This window comes from Mytilus galloprovincialis, chromosome 9 (genome assembly GCF_965363235.1).
Source record: "Mytilus galloprovincialis chromosome 9, xbMytGall1.hap1.1, whole genome shotgun sequence".
Taxonomy (NCBI): Eukaryota; Metazoa; Mollusca; class Bivalvia; order Mytilida; family Mytilidae; genus Mytilus; species Mytilus galloprovincialis.
Genome location: NC_134846.1, coordinates 66,651,195 through 66,672,026, shown reverse-complemented (window position 1 = coordinate 66,672,026; position 20,832 = coordinate 66,651,195). Strand labels below are relative to the sequence as shown.

Below are 20,832 nucleotides of genomic sequence, written 5' to 3'. Positions count from 1 at the left end.
AATAATTTATTTATCATTATTTCTAGTGGTCTTTCACCAGGATCTGTACGGCGACGATCAGAGGAACCAACAAGAATCTTGAGTGTAAATAGTGGAAGCAATCGTCGGAAGAGCAATCTGGAAGTCCCTAAACACTATGGAGTTAATGTAGATAAACGGAAAGTCGAGGTCACACAAACTAAAAGTTTAAATGTACCAAAGACAAACAGTGTTGCACCATGGGAAGGGTCACAATAATTTTATAGTTATTTAGAATAGATGACAATTAACTGTGGAGTTTTTAATTTCAAATGCTTTATTCTCTAGTCAAACAGAAAGTGAATAGCAAAATACTAGTCCAGATTTTATCGAATTGTTTTAGCATAGTTTAGATTATTATAAAAACCTGTTATGTTTCAATATCTGGGTATATATTAAAGAAAAAAAAAGTGTTTATTTAAGATTTTAGTTTGAGGTTATAAGAGGTCTTTTTCAGGTAAGGCAATATAGATGAAAAAAATAGTTAAAATTATTTTTTACTTTTATTTGATCAAATCGTCAAGACTAGATAATTGAATAATGATACTGGCTGGTTATTTTGGTCATTCAGTGGTATGTCAATGAATACATGAACAAAACTAATGGAATTTAGGGAAATAAAAGATAAAATTCATTTTGCCTTACAAACTTTGATCAGGGATATTCCCCTTTCAATGTTAAAGTTTTAAAGCACAATTTTACAGTTCTTTTTATAGTCACAACTCTTTAGTGAAATTCACATTGTTACTTTGTTAGTTTTTATCCTGTTACTACATAGTTAAGGTAGAAATTTAATAACATATGTGTATGCATCTTGTAGGCACGATAGATCTCACTACTTTTAGTCCAACCAGAATAGAATGATTCCCATGAGAAGAATACATAGTCAAGTGCATAAGCATATCCCCTCTCTAATTTTGCTTTGCATTTTAACAAATTTCAAAACCCAAAGGGTGAGAGTTTTCTATTTTAAGATCTAGATCTGTTTAATTGTAACCATCTTGTATTTCAAATAATTAAAAAAAGAACATTATTTAGGTGTTATGATCTTTAAAACCATATGAAAATTTCAGATAACCCCTTTTCACTAAGATAGCAAAATAATTGTGAGCACCACCACAAAATATATCTGTCAGCTTTGTTTTCATTTTGCTAGAAGAAAAAAGATTTTATAATGCAAGGAAATCTAATACAAAGTAATGGAAAAAATTATCTTAATCCTCTGACTCAGATGACCTGTAAATTCTAATATATAATTTAAACCTTACTGACCAACTGACATGGCTTCTCATACATTGAAAATTAAAAGAAAAAAATAAGTTATTCTGAAAATCCTAGATTTGGCCAAAAGTGTTACCAAACTTTAAGCAAATGATTCATTTTCTTTCAAAATGGCAAAAACAGCAAATTTATGAAAATGAAAGTGACTGAGATATAAGTAATAAATTGAGAGAAGAAACTTTATAAAGACAAATCTTAAGTGTGTCTCAGCAAAGTATATATATATGTATATAAAATAACATTAACATTTTAATTCTAAATATGAAATCCTTTTCATGTGGTAATAACCTTTCCATGACAAGTTTTGCATGATAAGTGCTCAATGCTATCCTATTTATTTCTTTATGAATTAAAAATTTATGTTTATTTAATACTGAGATCATGAAACACTGTTTTTGTATATTGATTTAAACTTTCACATTATCATTCTTAAAAATTGCATTGATTACCACAAAGGAAATTTTACACATAAAAAAGTCTGACATGATTATAATCCACATTAAAATTTATTTAAGATTTGATAGTCAAACAGAATGCAATATAAACAATTGCATTTCCAAAGACATTTTCAGACACAGGCTATTGAGTTGTTTTGATATGACTAATAAACCTACTATAAATTGATATTTACCCTATGGAAACATTATAATATTGTCTCCAGATTGTAGGATCACATGCCTATTTCAGTCATAGTGATTATTTTTATTGTGTAGTATTAAGATATGTAATATTTTAAAGATTTATTGAGCAAGTCAGTGTTTCAAAATGTTAATTAAATATAAAAGCTCTTAAAGTGCTGATGCATTTATTATAATCAATTAATCTTGTTAATACCATATATAAATGTTTATATAATGTTTCTGAAATTTTAGAAATAGTTCAAACAAATTTCATCTGATGATAAAAGCATGTTATTGGTCTTATCAGCCTTATGCAACTTCTTCCTTCAAAACATGACATTTTAAATGAAAAGGGGGTCCAAAGCCATGTCAAATGTATTCAACATGGATTTGCATATGCAATTGCAGTTCTTAATAAAAATATTTTTCCACATATTGACAATGCAGAAATTGTGCTCAATATTTATTTACTGTCAGCTCTTGAAATTTGATATTTGTTGGTATAAAGACTTTTTCCCAAAAATATGATAGATGTGCCATATTGACCGCTGTGTGTGTGTTTTTTTACAGTAAGAAATCACATTTTTATTTAAACCTTAAAACTGTTATAACAGATATTTGTGTTTAAATGTCATGAAATTCCCAAGGATTACTAAATTGTGGATATCTCAATTGTTTCAAGGAAATTTTATTTGTATGTAAATTTACTGTTAAGATTGTGCAGTCTTACAAGTTAAAAAATAAAACCAATTATATTTTAATTTGTTATTCTCATTTACCTGTTATATAGATATTCAATTATTTTGTTATTATAAATGTTTCTTACATGGAAACTTATACCTTGTAGCACTGGTACATAACATGTAGTTGGTCACTAAAACAGAACTTTATCACAGTCACAAAGGTCATGTTTTAAGATGTCCAGAATATAAAGCTTTTTTAATACATTAGATTGTTTCAATACATCTGTGACAAGCTAGTTCATTTTTCCAATTAGTCAAACTCTGACAACTTATATTGCTGTTAGTACTTCTTAAACAAGGTCAGTACACTAGAAAGACTATTCTGTTTGTGAGGTCTGTTTAGTAACTAACTAAAACACTAATATCACTTTATCATAAATTACCTTTTAAAATCTTGTTGTGTTGAGAAGTGGATTGAAGAGAGGGATGCATAGATATAACTTACTGACAAACTTACCTAACAACATAAATTATTAAAAAGCATTTGAAATATCAAAAATGTCAATTTGTTGTCAAAAGTTCAGAAAAATTCCATGTTGTCGTTCATTTTTAAGCTATTATTAAAGACATGTTAAGATTTCATTACTTGTGACCAAAGTTCTGATTTATTCCACAGTGCACAAAGTAGAATAAGGAAGTTTATTAAACTATTGTGATACATACTATTAGCCATAAAATGTTGATCAATTTATACAAGTTTATTTTCATTTGTTATGTTAGAATTGAAATGTTTTTTTATGTTTTGATAGAATTTATTGTTGATTTTTTGTTTTTTAGTATATCAAAATACATTGTGTGGATGGTATGATTATTGTATAAAATGGTCAATTGTAACAGATGATCCAAATAAGTATGTTTATTATTGTTCCTTCTATTTTGAAGACCGAATTTCATTACAATTTTCCCTCATATTGTCATCAAATGATAACATTTTGCAATGCCACATAATTTAAAACCTACCAATCATGAATATCAAAAAAGGAATCTTGCTTGAAAGAAATTCCTTTACAAATTGACCTACCCGGTAGTCAGGGTCAAGTTTTTATCTGAATACTGATTGTCCCCTCAACTCCAACACTTTTATGTAGATTTTCTCAATAATAAACATAAACAATTACCGTTATGGTTCCGTGATGGTTTTAAAATTTAATTTCTGTGGATTTAGAATTTATTAACTGCTTTTCCTATTTTCATAAAATATTTTTTACACTATATCATACTGTCTTGACATTGAAATATTAAAATTCAGCGACTAGATATTACCAAGCATAATTATTATTGTTTGAATTATATATAAAGTACTATACATTATTCCATTGTTCTATAATTCAAGATAATACATGTGTGAATGAGTTGATAGCTGTTTGTTATAACTGATTAATATGTGTTTTAATTTTGTACAAAGTAAATCCCATTGAGTTATATGCTGATATTTTTTTAGAAATGATTTTAATTTTAGAAAGTTTGCCTATGGAAATGTTTTATATTTTTACCCAGATTTGATTTTGTATAAAAATATGTTATATTAAACTGATATTCAGAACCACATCAATTGTTATGAACTAATTTAGAATGAATAAAACATTTAAAAAATCACAAAATATGATTATTTGTTTTCTATCAGAAGAACAAATTGGGGCCAGAAAGTCCATAACTATATATATGCATGAAATGTTTGCCACACCATATAAATTCAACAGTAATCAATCCAAGCAATAGGGGAGCACTCAGTTTTGAGGTATAAAGTTGTTGCTTTTCGTCAATTTATTTTATCAACTATAATATAGTTTTTATGTTTGCCTCTTTGTTAGATTTATTTGTGTTTGTATAAAAATATTTAGTGAGTTATAATGTGTGTTTACACAGGTTTAACCTATTATGCCTGTTAAGGTTTCTTACCAAATTTTAGCTAGCTATTAAACCAAGTTAAACCCTCCATTTCCTTTGAGAATTACTCGTATCAAGTCATGTATGTGACTGTTGTTTTCCATTTTAAACGGTAAATATGGCCTACCCAATTTTCATGTACCTTCCTTCCAGTTCGGTATTTGTGTTATACTTTTTTTCATACTCAAAACTTAAAAATCAGAAGATATATTGACCATATTGACTATTGCAATGTAAATTTTGCTCACAAAGCACTCTATTAAATTTTACTTCTGTAAACAGATATTACCAAAAACAAACTGTGCGATGTTAAAATGATATTTCTATGCCTTTCACTTCATGTACTGTAGTGAGTCTTAACTGCTAGTTATACAATAGCAAGTCTGTCTGTTAAATCTGTAAATTCATCTGCCATTCAATATTGAGTAACAGTTTTTGGTCACATCTGTTTTCAAATTATTTTAGATTAATTATATATGAGAGATTATAAGAGATTAGGGTTTTGACCAAGGTTTCACGGGTTTCAGATTAATTGGACATAAACATGTGATAGTCAGTCCATAGAGAGTATGTTATCTTAGCTGATGCAAAGGGTAAGTGTGAGATATTGCCATTACTTGGCTTCTGTCATCTTTTTACTTATACAAAAAGCGTTTTACCTATAACTGATCGTCAATTTAAATTGTATCTATGCCATAATCATTATTCAAGTGTCTAGCTAAAGAAATATGTATATTGATTCTTTCTGCCAACCAACCAATAGAAATCAAACAGGGATAAAAAGTAAAAACTATGTGTTGTCTATTATCTAAAATAAAAGTTTAACCTGTTCAAAAAAATATGTTCTGAATGATATATCTACTGTCAATTTTGTCAAAGACTGTCAGAAATCTTCTCCGGGAATTGTTGCCCTTGAATTGAAATATTTACTTATTTTAAATTCACCTTGATCACAGGGTCAGAGTTAACTATTGCATGTCATACTTCAGCTATAACAAAATTCCTCTCTTACACTACTCGGTCAATTGGACAAAGACTTCGTCAGAATCATAGAGTGTTAACTTAAAGAAAAATTGATGATCATAACTGCCAACACACATGGCGAATGATAGAACTGATCAAATGTAGGTATTGTCTGTTACCTTACCGACAATACACATTCTGAAATGTCTCGCCTGGTTTTATGAACATGATTGAATTTATCTTAAAAGTCTTTAGAAAAAAAGTAATTTAACAAGTATTTCATACAATTACTAATATAAATGATCAATGTTAATGAAGTACGTGTACGTCTTGCAATCATTCAATACAACATATTCAGTTTTATAAGCACACTCATCAAAGATACCAGGATTCGAATTTTGTAATTCAGACTCGCGTTTTGCATACACAATACTATCAGTGGCAATTTTGCATACAAAATACTATAAGTGACAATCGATTCAAACGTTCGAAATGCCAAAAGTACAGTACACATAATTGAGAAAGGTTTTGCCTGAAATGAGGTCGGATAAGGTCAACAGGACAGGTACTCATCGCAATACTCTTAATTGCACACAACAAATATAATAGTTGGCCTAGTGCTTACAGCCTCTGAGATAAGAACTTGACCACAAATACTTAACTATTAAAAACTGTTTTAGAAAATAAGCTCGGAAGCGGGTGAACCAATATACCAAATATCGCTATAACATTACTCATAATAAAAAAGAAAATGTAAGACGACTCTTCTTACGAAAATTATACTCCTGTAGCTTCCGTTTTTATAAATTGAGATTGTACATAACATTTTAACATTCTCAAAGGCAAATCATTTTAGGGAAAAAAACATATTACAAAGTATCAAAATCGCGAAAACCGGCAAAGAATCAAATTTCACGGATATTAACACATTGCATGGAACTGGTATAAATACTGTTTTTGTTTTTTTTTTTTGTCAACAGTTATTAAAGGTACTAGGCTTAATATTTGATACGCCAGACGCGCGTTTCGTCTACAGAAGACCCACCATTGATGCTCAGAACAATAGTTAGAAAACCAAAACAAGGACAACTTAAGATAGCACACAAATTATTGCTACTGCTTGTTATCGTCATGAAGAATTCGCCAACTGAGATATACTTGAATTCAAAAATGACGCCATCAAAACTATTTGCAAGAATCACTGAAATCCTGTCTTCACATATTTGTTGCTATTTATTGTTGGAAAGCTACTCTGTAATAGTCAATTTTGAGCTAACTTGTGATATGTTAAACTCTATATTTCATGATTCAGCCATTGGTATCGGTTTTGTCATGTTCTAATGCTTTAACCGCTTACGTCTTGATATAACTGAGTGATCTAGTAGCTCGTGATCAATAATAATTCGTAGCATGAAATGATTGGAGTTCATGCTATATTATACGTTCATGAGGAAGTTATAAAGATATGTCAAGTAAGAAAATTCAAATTTTCTATAAGACTATCAACCAGAGTCAAGCATTTTTAATTATTTATTTTTATCCGAAAAGAAAAAAAACATTCCACTGTGTTTTGTCGTTTCTTTTCTATACCAAAATTTGCAATAAAGAAAATAAGCCGTTGGTTCACATTAATAAAGGCAACAGTAGTACACTCTTGTTCAATAGTCATCAATCGATTAAGCGATAGCAAATCCAGGTCACAAACCAAAACGAGGGAAACACATCAATTGTAAGAGGGAAAAAACGGGAAAACTGAAACACTAAACTGCTACAAACAATAAGACATAACACAATATCGAACCAGACTTACAAAAGACACATCATAACTAAATACATGAACACAACATTCTTTCAAGTTTTATTAAGATACTGGGCGATATTTCGGTTCTTTTTAATGTTTTTATAACCTTTTGGTCTTGGATAGTCGTTATATTACCTGTAAAACATGGTAACACGGATTATATCTGAACTTCGTTACAGTTGCAGAAAAATATGAAAACGATGAGACAATTAACACATGTTATTATCTATATAGGTAGTCACAAAAACTAGAATAGTAATTGTAGTAAGTTGTAATAAATTCCAATATGCATACGCTTTTTGTTGTTTGAATGTAAAAATTAAGTTCGAAAAGCGAAAGGTTCATAATCGAACTATTATTTGATAAATTAACTTGATTGTTAAGTAAAATACGACTATTGAGCTACATTGTGTGCCTCTTATTAAAATTGGCTCATTTTCATCAAAATCAGAACTTTCCGCTTCAATGTTAATACTTAGTTAATTCTTCGGTTTTATCATTTATATCTATTATATAGTTATTTTATAAAATTTACAGTTTGCAAAAGTATAAATTATTCTAAATAATGAGAATGTTGTTATCCTAAGCAAAAAACCATAGCCGTATTGGCCATAACTTTGGCGTAATAAATTTTAAACCTAGTGCCTTTTGTTAGCTATTATTCATGTGTTTCTTTGTCCTATATGTTCTATTTATTTGTATTGTAGTCCTGTAATGTTATGTTGTCATTTTAATGTTATATTTAACATTACCATTACGGGAGGTTTGGCATGCCACAAAACCAGGTTCAACCCACCATTTTTTTTCTTTCAAAAAATTCCGGTACCAAGTCAGGAAAATGGCCATTGTTATATTATAGTTCGTTTCTGTGTATGTTACATTTTAACGTTGTGTTTCTGTTGTGTCGTTTGTTTCCTCTTATATTTGAGTGCGAATTTTTACATCTAAACCGTATAAAATGTAAAAAGAGTAATCAATCGTATAAACAGTTTTTACAGACTAGTCAATATTTTAAAACACAATGCGTATATACATACTCCATTGAACATCTTATTTTACAGTTTTACTATTAAGTCAATGTTATTCAACGCATTCCATATATTACAACCAATTACTAACTTATGATTGCTTCAAGTTCATTAGATGTTTCAAAAATATATGTTTACCTTCAATCAGTAAAGAAGAATTTCCATGATTTCTTCAAATATATGATATAATTAGCTACTCATAATCAAATCGACATGTTGTAAGCTTAACAAGTTTTAGATGACAGTTAAGCGGCTAAAAATTGTGTATACATGTAATACTGTCAATCAAATTTGCTAGTATCAACAGTTCAATAAACTAAGGGAAGATTAACTATATGTAAGAGAATCATAATGAGTTAATGCATGTTCAAAAAACATCTTATCCAAAAATTATGTTGAAATCGGCTGTCCAGTATGCGATGAACATCAAATATTTATATTAGTTCCAATGGCTGCCGTTCCTGTGTTCACAATTTCGCCGAATACGCTAAGATTATCTTCTTTGTTTTCTGGCGTATCTTCATCCCCAGAATTTGTCTGTTGGGATTCGCTGGTTCTACGAGCTGCATTTTCCAAATCCATGTGGAAGTCGTGGCCTAAAACAGAGATTACGTCTTGTTTTGTATTGTTTTGGTCTTCTTCCACTTTCATTGTGGAATCGCTTTCGCTGCTTAGAGTAAAATAATCTGTAGATTTTCCGTTTTCCGTTCTACGAGCGGCATTTTCAAAATCCATATGGAAGTCTTGGCCTAAAACAGAGTTTACGTCTTGTTTTGTATTGTTTTGGTCTTCCTCCACTTTCATTGTGGAATCGCTTTCGCTACTTACAGTAAAAGAATCTGTAGATTTTCCGTTTTCCTCTGGTATATGCTTCGAGCTAACTATGGTGCTTAAGTTTGAACTTTTTGCAGTGTTTGGTTTCGCAACATTTAGATTTTCCGTCTTCTTTTCCTTTGACTTATTTTTAAGACCCGATTGAGCTTTTGCAATTATTTCATTCCATTTTTTTTTAAGGATATTCTTTTTCTGTAATATTTTACCTGCTTTTTCCTCAGAAGAAAGTGTATTTACCGGCTTTTTACCAAAATGAAATAAACTCCAAAAGCGTCTCCTTTCGTTCGTGGTCCAGATGACAAATTAGATTGCTCTTCAATATCAATGTTAGGGGAACGATTTGATATTTCACGCCATGCGTTATGGGTAGTTTCCTGAGGAGCTTTACGATATTTCCCTGTCCATACTGGTATCTCTACGACTTCATTCTTATATAAGTCCTTAAACAAAATACGCTTACTCACAGGCTTAATTGTGGTATTATCTATTTCAGATATAAAGGTAGCATCGTCGGCATCTGATACCAGTGTTGGTTCTCTGCTGATTAATACTGCCGTTTCAGTCCTTTCTGGTATTATAATATCGCCGTCTAGGAAAAACATTGTAATAACAAGCGTCGTAATGGCTAGTATCGTCATAAATGATATAGGCAGCATAGAAATGATGATTGCTCTGTAGAACCATTCTGTATAAGAATAAAAGATCTATTTTAATTTGATATATCAAAGATACATTTAGATATAACAATACACAAATTTTTACACATTCAGTGTCATTTTGAACATATTCGTCTTAATAAAGGGTTTCTTTACTTTATTTCCCACAATTCTAATTTGATTTTCCATAAATTAAGATCAATGATATATGTAATCATTAAATCAGTACCTGGAGCGATATAGGTCACTACTGTCTTATCTTCTGTAAGCCTCAATATTAAGTAACTGGTAGTAGACTCATATGCATCCTGACAGCATATGAATACTCTGTATGAATCTATGTCATTGTATGCAAATGCTGGTTCATCAACAGTCCATATTGAATATACTGGAAACCACAAAAAAAAGATGCATAGTTCACAATATACATCACACTAATTCTTGTATGATTGCTTTCAAAATAGTGTTTAAAATATGTTTGTTTCTGAATGAAGTAACAACCAGTTGTCACTGTCGCTATCAATATTAACTCTTATAGTGACATTTGTTCTAATCAAACTCATCACTGGTACCAGGACCAAAATTTTAAATTTACGCCGACGCGCGTTTCGTCTACAAAAGACTCATCAGTGACGCTCGAATCAAAATATCAAAAAATCAAAATTTGTTCTAAATGACACTTTATACAATGACGGGAAAACACCCTATTAATGACTGTACATACTATTACTATTTGTTAGCTTATGCACTTTACCTTCGGTTTTGGCTGATCACCAAACCGTTCAATGCGCAATTTAGTTCTTTCAAATAATGCACGTAGTGATTTATTTATTGATAATTGTCCTTTCTATTTATATCTAAGTATGCGTATGCAATAATATGATCGTTATGACATTGTTGACTGGAACACTAAACTGAACATACTTTTGTAACACGTGATGATTAAGTCATATCAGGATAACTTTGTAGCTTTTATCAGTAAGTCTGGATTGTTTTCCCATTGCTTTGCTTTTTGATGTCAAAGATTCTTAATAAGTAAATGTTGTACTATCCAATCAGGAACGTCTTTTCTTGATTACTACTACTGATTCAAACAACTTTTTTTTTTTAAATATAACTGTATTTTAATGTTTTGAATAAGAGTAGATTTATAAGTGGTCATAGTGTTTCCTGATTTAAATGACATAAGCTTATTTTTATTACTACATAAGCAGAAATAAGCTCATTGCTGTTTTCATACATGAATTTTAATATTATTGTAATGCAAAATATCAATTAATGGTCATTTCATTTCGTTGTTCAAAATATTACAAGAGATATATATTTCATCTTACATTATGCATAAATAAGATGATGACTATATTTTGACATACCACCATTTTCTTCTTTAAACTGAAAGTTATAACTGTTAGGTAGTGTGTACGATAAGGTACAACATAATGGATCGTACGTGGCATCTGTTACATTGATTGTGTAAAGAAATATTGAAGATTTTGTTGACTCGCTGATCTCGTGGATAGATGGCAAGTTGTTAATAATAGGTGGCTACAATAAGATTGATGTTAACAGACATTATTCTACTACGCCAAATTCATCTTTCCATCATGCCAAGTTTATTTCTATCTTGAAAATGGAAACCATTGTAGAGATGACGTGCTGCTAATTTAGCCCATGGGGAATTATCGATAATCGAAAGAAAAAAAATCTATTTAAATATTTCGTGGAAGGGCAAACATTTTCGGAGGTAGAAGACTGATTTCCCTTACAAAACCCACACAAACTACCCCAAAATGCGTAAAAAGATCAACAAATAAAGTCTATCGTTGAAGACTTTCAGTAACACAATAGTAAAGACGTTTTAGTAGACTTTTTTTCTGTTTTAAGTACAATTCATGAATAAAACAGTTAATTTGAATTGAAAAATAAGTGAACCAATATAAAGAAGAAGAAAAAAGTGTAAAAAAATCAATTATCTTTTACATTTTTTGTAGTTATTGAAACACACATATTCGGTTGTTATGACTAATTGTAAATGTATTTTACTCTAAATTCTTACACGATCAATCTTCATGTGGAATTATTTCTTTGTGAAACTTATGCTTATGTACATAAAAGATAAACATGTATTTGCACCTTCTTTAACCGATTAACTTGCGAAAAGTTGTCTTTAACTTGAACGTTTTCAAATATCTAGAAACTGTAGTTATAAACATTAGTATATAAGATGTGATAAGTCATAAATCATGGACCTATATTTAAGACCATAGAACAGATGTAAACAATTCAAATATACCATTGCTACCTTCTTTTTTAGATAATTTCATTTCTTTTGTTGTGTTTTAACTGTATTTCAAGCTGTGTGTGATCTCTTTAAAATGGGAAATATTATTTGATACTCAATGTAAACTAAAATCTTCATTACCGCGTTATAGGAGGCTACAGTAACAGTTGCCGATGCTGTATGTTGGCATGAATCAGTACCAGTGATAGTGAATATATATATCAGACCACCACCGCTTGGTAATTTCGTCTGCAAGTTCAAAGTAACTGCAATAGACAAAATATTTCCATGTGATTTTTTTTGAATATATGTACATGTATAAACTCTTAATCACTATGTTTGTACGAATTTTGATATCAAGGAAATGAGTGGCGAACGATGTCAAAGGGATATTCAAACCATTGGGATGTCTATTTTTATTCTATTCATAAGTTTTGAATATCCCCTTAGTATCGTTCGCCTATTTTGTTCTTCATACTAGTGGATCATCTCGGAGGAATGGCAGAAAGATTGCTAGTTTGTATCTGTAAAATGTTTGCCCAGAAACAATTCTAGCACGGATCTATCAAACTAGTAAGTAGCAACGTTATTAACATTAAGATTTCCCAACAAGGAGCATACAATTTTATTTTGGAAGGAACGTTGCTTCAATAGAAATATAGCCCGTGCAGGAAATGGAACACACTCCTTTTTATAGAAACGTTGGTCTAACTGTATGACGGTAGTAGTCCATGTAATCATATCTCTTTTCCAAAATAAAATATAAGTTGCATTTTTCTAGTATAAATAAAAATGCACTGAAAGAGTATACAATTATCAAGATTAATAAAACTAGCACATTCGCACATTTTAACGAAAAAACAGATGTCAAAGACGTGAAAATAGTTTCAAAGACCCACCTTTTGCCGACATATTCATGTCTTAAAGATTGCCGATCAATGTTCTTATCCATGTAACGATGCCTTGGTGAATAATGGATTGTTCGTCATGTTTGGTTTTGGTTCAATGAGTTATATGTAATAGAAAAACAAAAATACCGAACTCTGAGGCAAATTCAAAGAGAAGAATAAAATTGAGAATGGAAATCGGGAATGTGTCAAAGAGAAAACAACCCAACCAAAGAGTTGACAACAGCCGAAGACCACCAATGTGTCTTCAATGCAGCGAAAAATACCCAGGCGTGTTTCAGCTGGCCCCTAAACAAAAGTCTATACTAGTTCATTGATAATGGACGTCATACTAAACACCGAAATAAACACAAGAAACTAAAATTAAAAATCATAAAAGACTAACACATTCCATAAATACTTACAAAATCAAACATTATTAATTCAAGGAAAAGGTGAAAAATAACTACCATATTTCAGACTTAGTTCAGGCATTTTCCCGACGAAAATGATTGGTTAAAACTGGTTTCATTGCTTTCTAAACCTCCCACTTGTATGGCAGTTGTGTATGCATCCATTAAATATTAATAATATAATGTTGGTTTTTTTTAATTCGTTTTTGATTCATATACAAAACATTGTGTAGGCAAGGCGATCATTATTAATAAATATTAAGGACAATAATCTACATGTATGTGCATATTTTGCGTTTGTCCCTTGTTTTCTACAGTTTAACAATATGCTTACAGTCATATAAATGTGTACCTTTTTCACTTTTTATTTCACTCATTATAAATAATTCATGTTGTCCTGTTAAAGTCCAAGTTATGTTATCGTTAACATCGGTGTCTGTCACATCAAAATATAAAACTTTATATCCAACTGGTGTATTCTCTTCAAGTTCTGTTTCGTTTTGTATTGGACTAAGAACTAACTCTGTATCTGAATACATAAATCAACTATGAAAATAAATTTAAGAACATTTTGTAAATGATTGTAAATGTCAATTGTAAGGTGTACCCTGAATCTTTACAGACATGTCAACGTCAATTTTCGCTAGTAGAACAGTATATGCAGGATAGACGTAATAAGTTCAGCGTGGATTTGAATATAAGCCGTGATCTTCAGATTTCTTTGTGTTGTTCTTGTATGTCAGTAGCCCTTTTATATTTTAGCAAGGTTGATATCTGTCTATGTTCTACTTATGATATTTGACTTTTTTGTTTCCTTCCTTTTCAGATTTCATCAATACATGTCACCTGAGTAATATATATTCCTTATGGTATCAAGTTTCCTCACCAGAGATAGATACATATCTAATTCACTAAAATCTAAAATTAATACTTCAAATGGAACCGATTTTTAATTGTAAATTCTGAATTATATGAAGCTATGTTTCCTGTTGATTTGAAGAATTGAATAAAACATGGCGATACAATATTATATACTGTTTAGTGTTTTGCCAAGGATTAGTTCGATTTCGACTTATGAGTTTGACTATTCTTTGAATTGGTATCACTCATTTTCTTTTATTTGAGAGTCTATTTTATTTTGTCAATGATATTTGACTACGTACTTTTTTTGGCGTTATTTATTTTTTTATTCGAATTTTTATGTTGAGTCTTTGGTAAACGAAGCGCGTCAGGCGTACAGCATGTTAATTGTTTCGTCAACATGGTCGAAAGACAGCCTAGTACTATTTGATTTAGTTATTTTCAATCATTCAAATATTCAATGGCTTTTGTAACTGACTTAACAGAAGTCAATTGTAATGTGATGCACAATATTCACACTTAGACAATGTGGTTCAAAGCAGTGGTGATCGAAATTATAAGTATAAAAAAGCGACATGCTTAACTCTTTTTGATAACGTAATTTGTTAAATGTAATTTACTGTTTGCTGTTGATAACTTAACGGAATATCCCCTGTTTGGTACAGTTGTCGCTGCAGAGAAATCTATGTCGTCAGCAGCAGTGAATAAAGCATTTGGCATGTGTATTTTTTTACTTTGTTGTGGACAATCTGATCGTGTGACTGTATTACAATCTGCATAGCTTATAATGTTAGACCCACTGGAATACCTTAAAAAAGAAGTAATGTTTGAAAACAAGCGAGATTTCAAATTTAGTAAACGAATATACATATGACGAAGTTCTACTAAGTTAATTGGTAAGTAGTTAAATAGACCATGCATTCTTGAGGCATTTGATGTAAAGCATTTATTCTTAACAGAGCAATACATTAAAAAAAAACTCAAATTAATGAAAAAAAGACCTTGTGATGTTTTTTGGTTTTCGTTTTTTGATTGTTGTCTCTTTGACCCACTCCCCATTTCCATTCTCTTTTTAAATAATTTATTTTAAAGTTCAACAGTACAAAACTAAAAATAAGTTATTTTATACCAACGTTAGACAAACAAATAGTTATGACGTTAAGTTAAACTTTTCCATCAACTTGGAAAACGAATTGCATCATTTAATTGAACTAACTCGTCTCGTTTAGTATTAGTTTTCAAACTGTGAGACATGTTTTATTCCACAAGATAATTCTTTGTTAAAAAAATCAAATAACAAATGGAAATTCAAAACGGAAAGTACTTTACAAAATGGAAAAATCAAAAGCTCGAACACATTAAACAAAGGGAAAACAGCTGTCATACTCCTGACTTTGTACAAGCAAATTGAAGTTATCTACTGGTATACTACACTAAACCTGTTTTAATTAAATGAACACGATTGCAGAACTGATTTGTATATTTTTTTTCTATGTAATGTATATTTACCATCCTATAACATCTCCTCCAACTATTGCTATCCTTTCTGTCGCTATCAACGAAAAAGTAACTAACGTGTCAACATATTCCTCTGGAAAATAAATAACAAGAACAAAATGTTACTCAATTGTTACCAAAACACATTACCTTTTGGCATGCACTTTTTGTCTTGTTTTAACATTCTTTGTTTTTGGGCGGATATTATGACTTCAAGTTACTCAGCTTACAATTAATTTCTTTTCATGTGCTCTATATTAGAGTTATGTACTTTGGAATGAGTGCCAAGACAACTCTCCATCCAAGTCACAATTTATAACAGTAAACAATTATAGTTCAAAATACGGTCTTCAACACGGAGCCTTGGCTAACCACGAACAGCAATCTAACAGGAGACCCCAATAAATTACTAGTGTAAAACCATTCAAACGGGTAAACTAATCTATTTAAAAAAACCGAGAAAAGAAAAAAACCTTATGAACCACATCAACAAATGACATCCACTGAACCCCAGGTTCCTAACTTAGGATAGTTACAAACAAATGCAGCTGGTGTAAATGTTTTAATAAGTAGCATCTTTCACCTTTACCTGAAACAATAGAGTAATTTTACAAAGACACAATGTCAAATAGCAATTGAAATGGCTTAACTCAATCAAAAGACATGTAACCCGGGTTTGTTTCCTCTCAATCGATGTGCAACTTTAGAACATAGGTATACAAATTTGGCCTTACTGTTGTTGATTTGTTAATATTGTTTTGTGCCTAGAACAAAAGTCATTAGTCTAGACTGTTTCGATGGAATTTTACATCACAAATATGTTTCACTTGTCTCAATCTATAATCGCTACTAAAAAACCAGGATCTTGTGATATACTGATAGCCTGTATGCAAACAATTATTTATGTTATTAAAAATGAGGCCGTTTAGCATACACTTAGATTGGCTCACATTTTGACTTCACTGGACCTACTAAAGTTTACTATACATTATGGCTATTGCCCGTCGATGTAGCACTGTGATTTGCAGTTGCAGTTGTCCTATAGTCTCTTGTAGACATGTTCTGGTACATATTCATAATAAAAATATTGTTTTCCTGATAATAACATTAACGGTACCAATTTTTCTGCACCAGATGCGCATTTCGACAATACATGTCTCTTCAGTGATGCTCGTGGCCAAAATATGAAAAGTCCAAAGCTTTCCTGATAAAAGAAATTTTGATAAAATTAAAAATTAGACCAATATTAATGAAACAATTACAATTGAGCAAACCATGCTTAAGATTTGTTTTTTAACACCTAATGTTTATTGACGCCTAATTATACCACCTGGAACGATAATTCTTGTAGATCCAATCAACCGATAATTAGTTGCAGAAGATTTCCGGAAAATCATCATCTCTACTATTCCATAGTCCTTTGCAAAAAATGCCCACGCAGACGTCGCACCGCAACAAGTAACTTGAAACGGGATGTCTGTCATAAGGTATAGATATCCTGTATTTTAAAAACAGTAATGCAAATTTGAAACATATTCTTTAAGTGTGAGCACATCAAAACAATGTTTACAGAAATATTGCCCTATGACATACACGGAAACATAAAAAAATGTTTTATTATGAAGGTTATTTTATCTTTTTGTAAATAAAACATATATCAAGAAGTTTTGCTGATCACATCAATCATTTTCTATATATATCAGAACGGCATTATATTCTTCATTTATATGTAAAAAGTAAAATCCCAAAATGTTTTACACTTCAAGTTTTCAAGAGCACATTTCTGGTTGTTAAAGTTCAGGGCTAAAATATATATCCTTAAATCGTGGTGACAATAGTAGCAAGTTAACTATTTGACCTGCCTCACAAATGAATTTATCTTTTAATTATTAAAGATTTTCGGAACACAAAATAAAATGTATTTGAATTGGAATTTCTATATATCTATAAAACATGATTACGAATCGTACTATGCATGTAATGAATGATGCTGTTTAGATTCTGGATTTTTTTTTAAATTGATAGGTATGCAAACATTTTCTTTTCAAATTCATTTTCGTATGTTAAATCACAACAAATACTTAAAATGAACAAATTCGGTGAACAAGTCTAAACAGAGAATTAACATTTTTTGTGGATACTAATTGTAACTGTTTATTAACGAGTTTTTAGTTACCTGAGCTAGAACCAGCGTTGTTTCCCAGATTAGCAGGATCGTCATAGGCAAAGAAAGAAGCTGCACAAACTAAAAGATAAATCGAGGACGTTGATTGTTCGTCAGTTTAGTGTTATTGACTTAAAGATAAAGGAAATGAGTGTCATTCATAGCATTTGCGACAAACTAGCCATTGTTTAGAATATATATGTCGAATGCTAGCAGATTCAAGATACCTTAGAAAAAAAAAATAAATTAAGGATTTGCTTTTTGGTGCCACTTTTGAAGAAGGCAATCATCTTTGTTTCGATTTTCGATTATCATAGAAAATACAATGGATATGGTCTTGTCTTAAATTCACAATGACATTGCTACATCGGCGGGAGGTTTGACTAGCTATAAAACCAGGTTCAAACCACCATTTTTCTTAAAATGTCCTGTATCATGTTAGGAATATGGCAGTTGGCAGTGTTATCAAAAGTCCGTTTCTATGTATATCGGTGTTTGTTTTTGTTGCAGTTTTGTGTCTATATTGTTTGTTTATTTTTCTCGTATAGTTGATGTGTTGTTTCCCTCTGTTTTAGTTTGTAACCCTGAACTGTTTTATCTTAATCGATTTATGACTATTGGACATCGATATAGTACTGTTGCCTATATCTAAACATTGAACATTAAGCAAAAGCGTTCCACTCACTGTAAGTTACGACGAATGATACTAGAGTTTTTAGGGGGAAACGATAATTAAGACAACCAGTGGTACATGCATATATGAGTATTTATACATAACAATAAGATATTACGATATTCGGAATTTTCTCATTCATTATGTTCATGTTTTGATCAGATATAATTTTGTAGTTTTGTACCATTGCCTCTTTTTAGTTTTATAAAGTTTTGTAGCAAACATTAAACTTACAGTAATTGCATGGGAAACCGCTGGTGAAAAAATTCAGTGTGTCGTTAAGGCTTATTGTTGTTGCCGATCTAAAACTTGAATGTTGATCAGCGACATCTTTAAGCCTTGTAATATCTTCTTCAGCAATCATAACATATACCCCACTATCCCGAAGCTTTTGAGCTGCTTCCTCTACATTTGAATTCGAATCAGAATATGTACCGTCTTTCAGCATGATCAATATGTCACTTACATCTGACCGTGCTCCATTTTCCTCTGTAAACATTGTCCCTCTTGCAAAAATAAACGCGTCTTCTGTGTTTATTGTACCATATGACCTGTCAATGTCGTCTAACGCATCTTCAACTGCAATATTGGATGTGGCTGTTTTAAAGTCAATGACCAAAGGCACCTCTGAACTCATTTTGGCAAATTGATATTCTGGTTTGATAAGAAGCCACATTCAACGTGTTTGTTATACTTTTGAAGAAAGTCATTATATTTTTTACTTGAGATGAATAAATACGTCACATCGATAGGAAACGCTATATTAAACACTTTGGGTGCACAACCTGTAACAATAACAAGATTAGCAATTGTTTTATTCAATTTCCATATATGAAAATGTATTTGAAATATTAAATCATACACATTCGTCGTACCTTTAAATTTATAAAATAATAAACAGAATACAAAACCATTTTTCAGGTTATTGGGCTGGGACAAAGATCAAAGATAACATACATTCAGTATATATTAATAACCAAAACCCAAAACTAAAACCAGTATTCACTAATCACAAAAACTGAAATCAGGTTTCACTGATCACAAAATCCTAAATTATTGGATAGCAAATACTTTAAAGTAAAACAGTGAAACTTGGACTTTGACGGACAGAAAGAAAATATACCAAAACAGTCAAAAACATCAAAAATTATTATTTCTGTTCTTTTCAATAAATTCATCTTTAAGGAAAATGTGTACCATAGATATACGAACATGTGGAATGATTCCCAATGAGACATCTCTTTATCCAGGTCACATTTGTAAAAATGAACCATTAAAGGTCAGAGTACGGTTTTCAACACGAAGATTTGGCTCACATCGAACAGTAAAGCTATAAAGGGCCCCAGAAATTACTACTGTAAAACCATTCAAACAGGAAAACCAACTAACTAATTTATATATAAAAAAAGAAACACATATGAACCACTTCAATAAATGACAACCACTGAACATCAATTTCCTCAATTTGAATGTCCCTCTGATATATTACGCCCCTCTTTAGGAACAGATACAAACATATGTCGCGGGTTTAAACGTTTTAATAGACACTAACTTTCACCCAAACGGAAACCATAGTGTAACATTAAACTATAAAATATCAATTGAATAGCATAACTCAATCAAATGACATGTCACAATGTAAACACAAAATTATTAAAACAAGGGGGTTAGATGTCAAATAATATCAGAAAGACAACTTCGACAAAGCTCCGCCAAAGACAATATCGTACACAGGTAATTACAAATAATTTTGTCGTAAGGATACAATAGAGTACGGAAATATATATTACAAAATAAATAATTTTGTTCTTCATAGTACAAAAACAGAAGGGAAAACAAAATAAATGTTTTAAACGAGCATACTCTTTAAAAGTTACACTTAAACTAGGATTTAAACAGACAAGGAAATAAACCTCAAATGAAGATACTTGCAAAACTGTTCGATCAGATCGTATCATAAACAGTAAATGAACATTTGATAGCATATCTTGAAGACACAATATATGCAAAATCACTGATCCTTTTAAAAAAAAATTAACTTTTTTAATAACACATAAGTAAATATGTTGTGAAATTTTGTGGTAATACATCCTGTCCTACCAATACTTTTATTTGGCATTGTACAAAGTTATATTTTTATTATGATCTCTTTCCACTAAATTCGTTGCATATGTTTTGAGGAACATGGCTAATTTATAAGTTGTAATTTGCTCTGAACTAGCTTT

At 30.7% G+C, this 20,832-nt stretch overlaps 1 protein-coding gene and 1 long non-coding RNA gene across 12 annotated transcripts in view; one reads left to right on the top strand and one right to left on the bottom strand.

Moving 5' to 3' along the window:
* Window positions 1–4,263, top strand: part of LOC143045707 (regulator of G-protein signaling 7-like) — a 47,253-nt gene extending 42,990 nt beyond the window's left edge. For 6 of the 11 annotated variants that reach the window (XM_076218415.1, XM_076218416.1, XM_076218417.1 and 3 more), the window contains one exon: window positions 27–4,263. In XM_076218415.1, coding sequence (XP_076074530.1) covers window positions 27–237 — 211 coding nt within the window. In that variant the 3' untranslated portion in view covers window positions 238–4,263. The remainder of the gene's footprint in view (window positions 1–26) is intronic. The other 5 variants (XR_012969000.1, XR_012969001.1, XM_076218420.1 and 2 more) reach the window with 5 other exon arrangements.
* LOC143045712 (uncharacterized) overlaps window positions 1–20,832 on the bottom strand; it is a 155,809-nt gene that overhangs the window by 62,215 nt on the left and 72,762 nt on the right. The window lies entirely within an intron of this gene.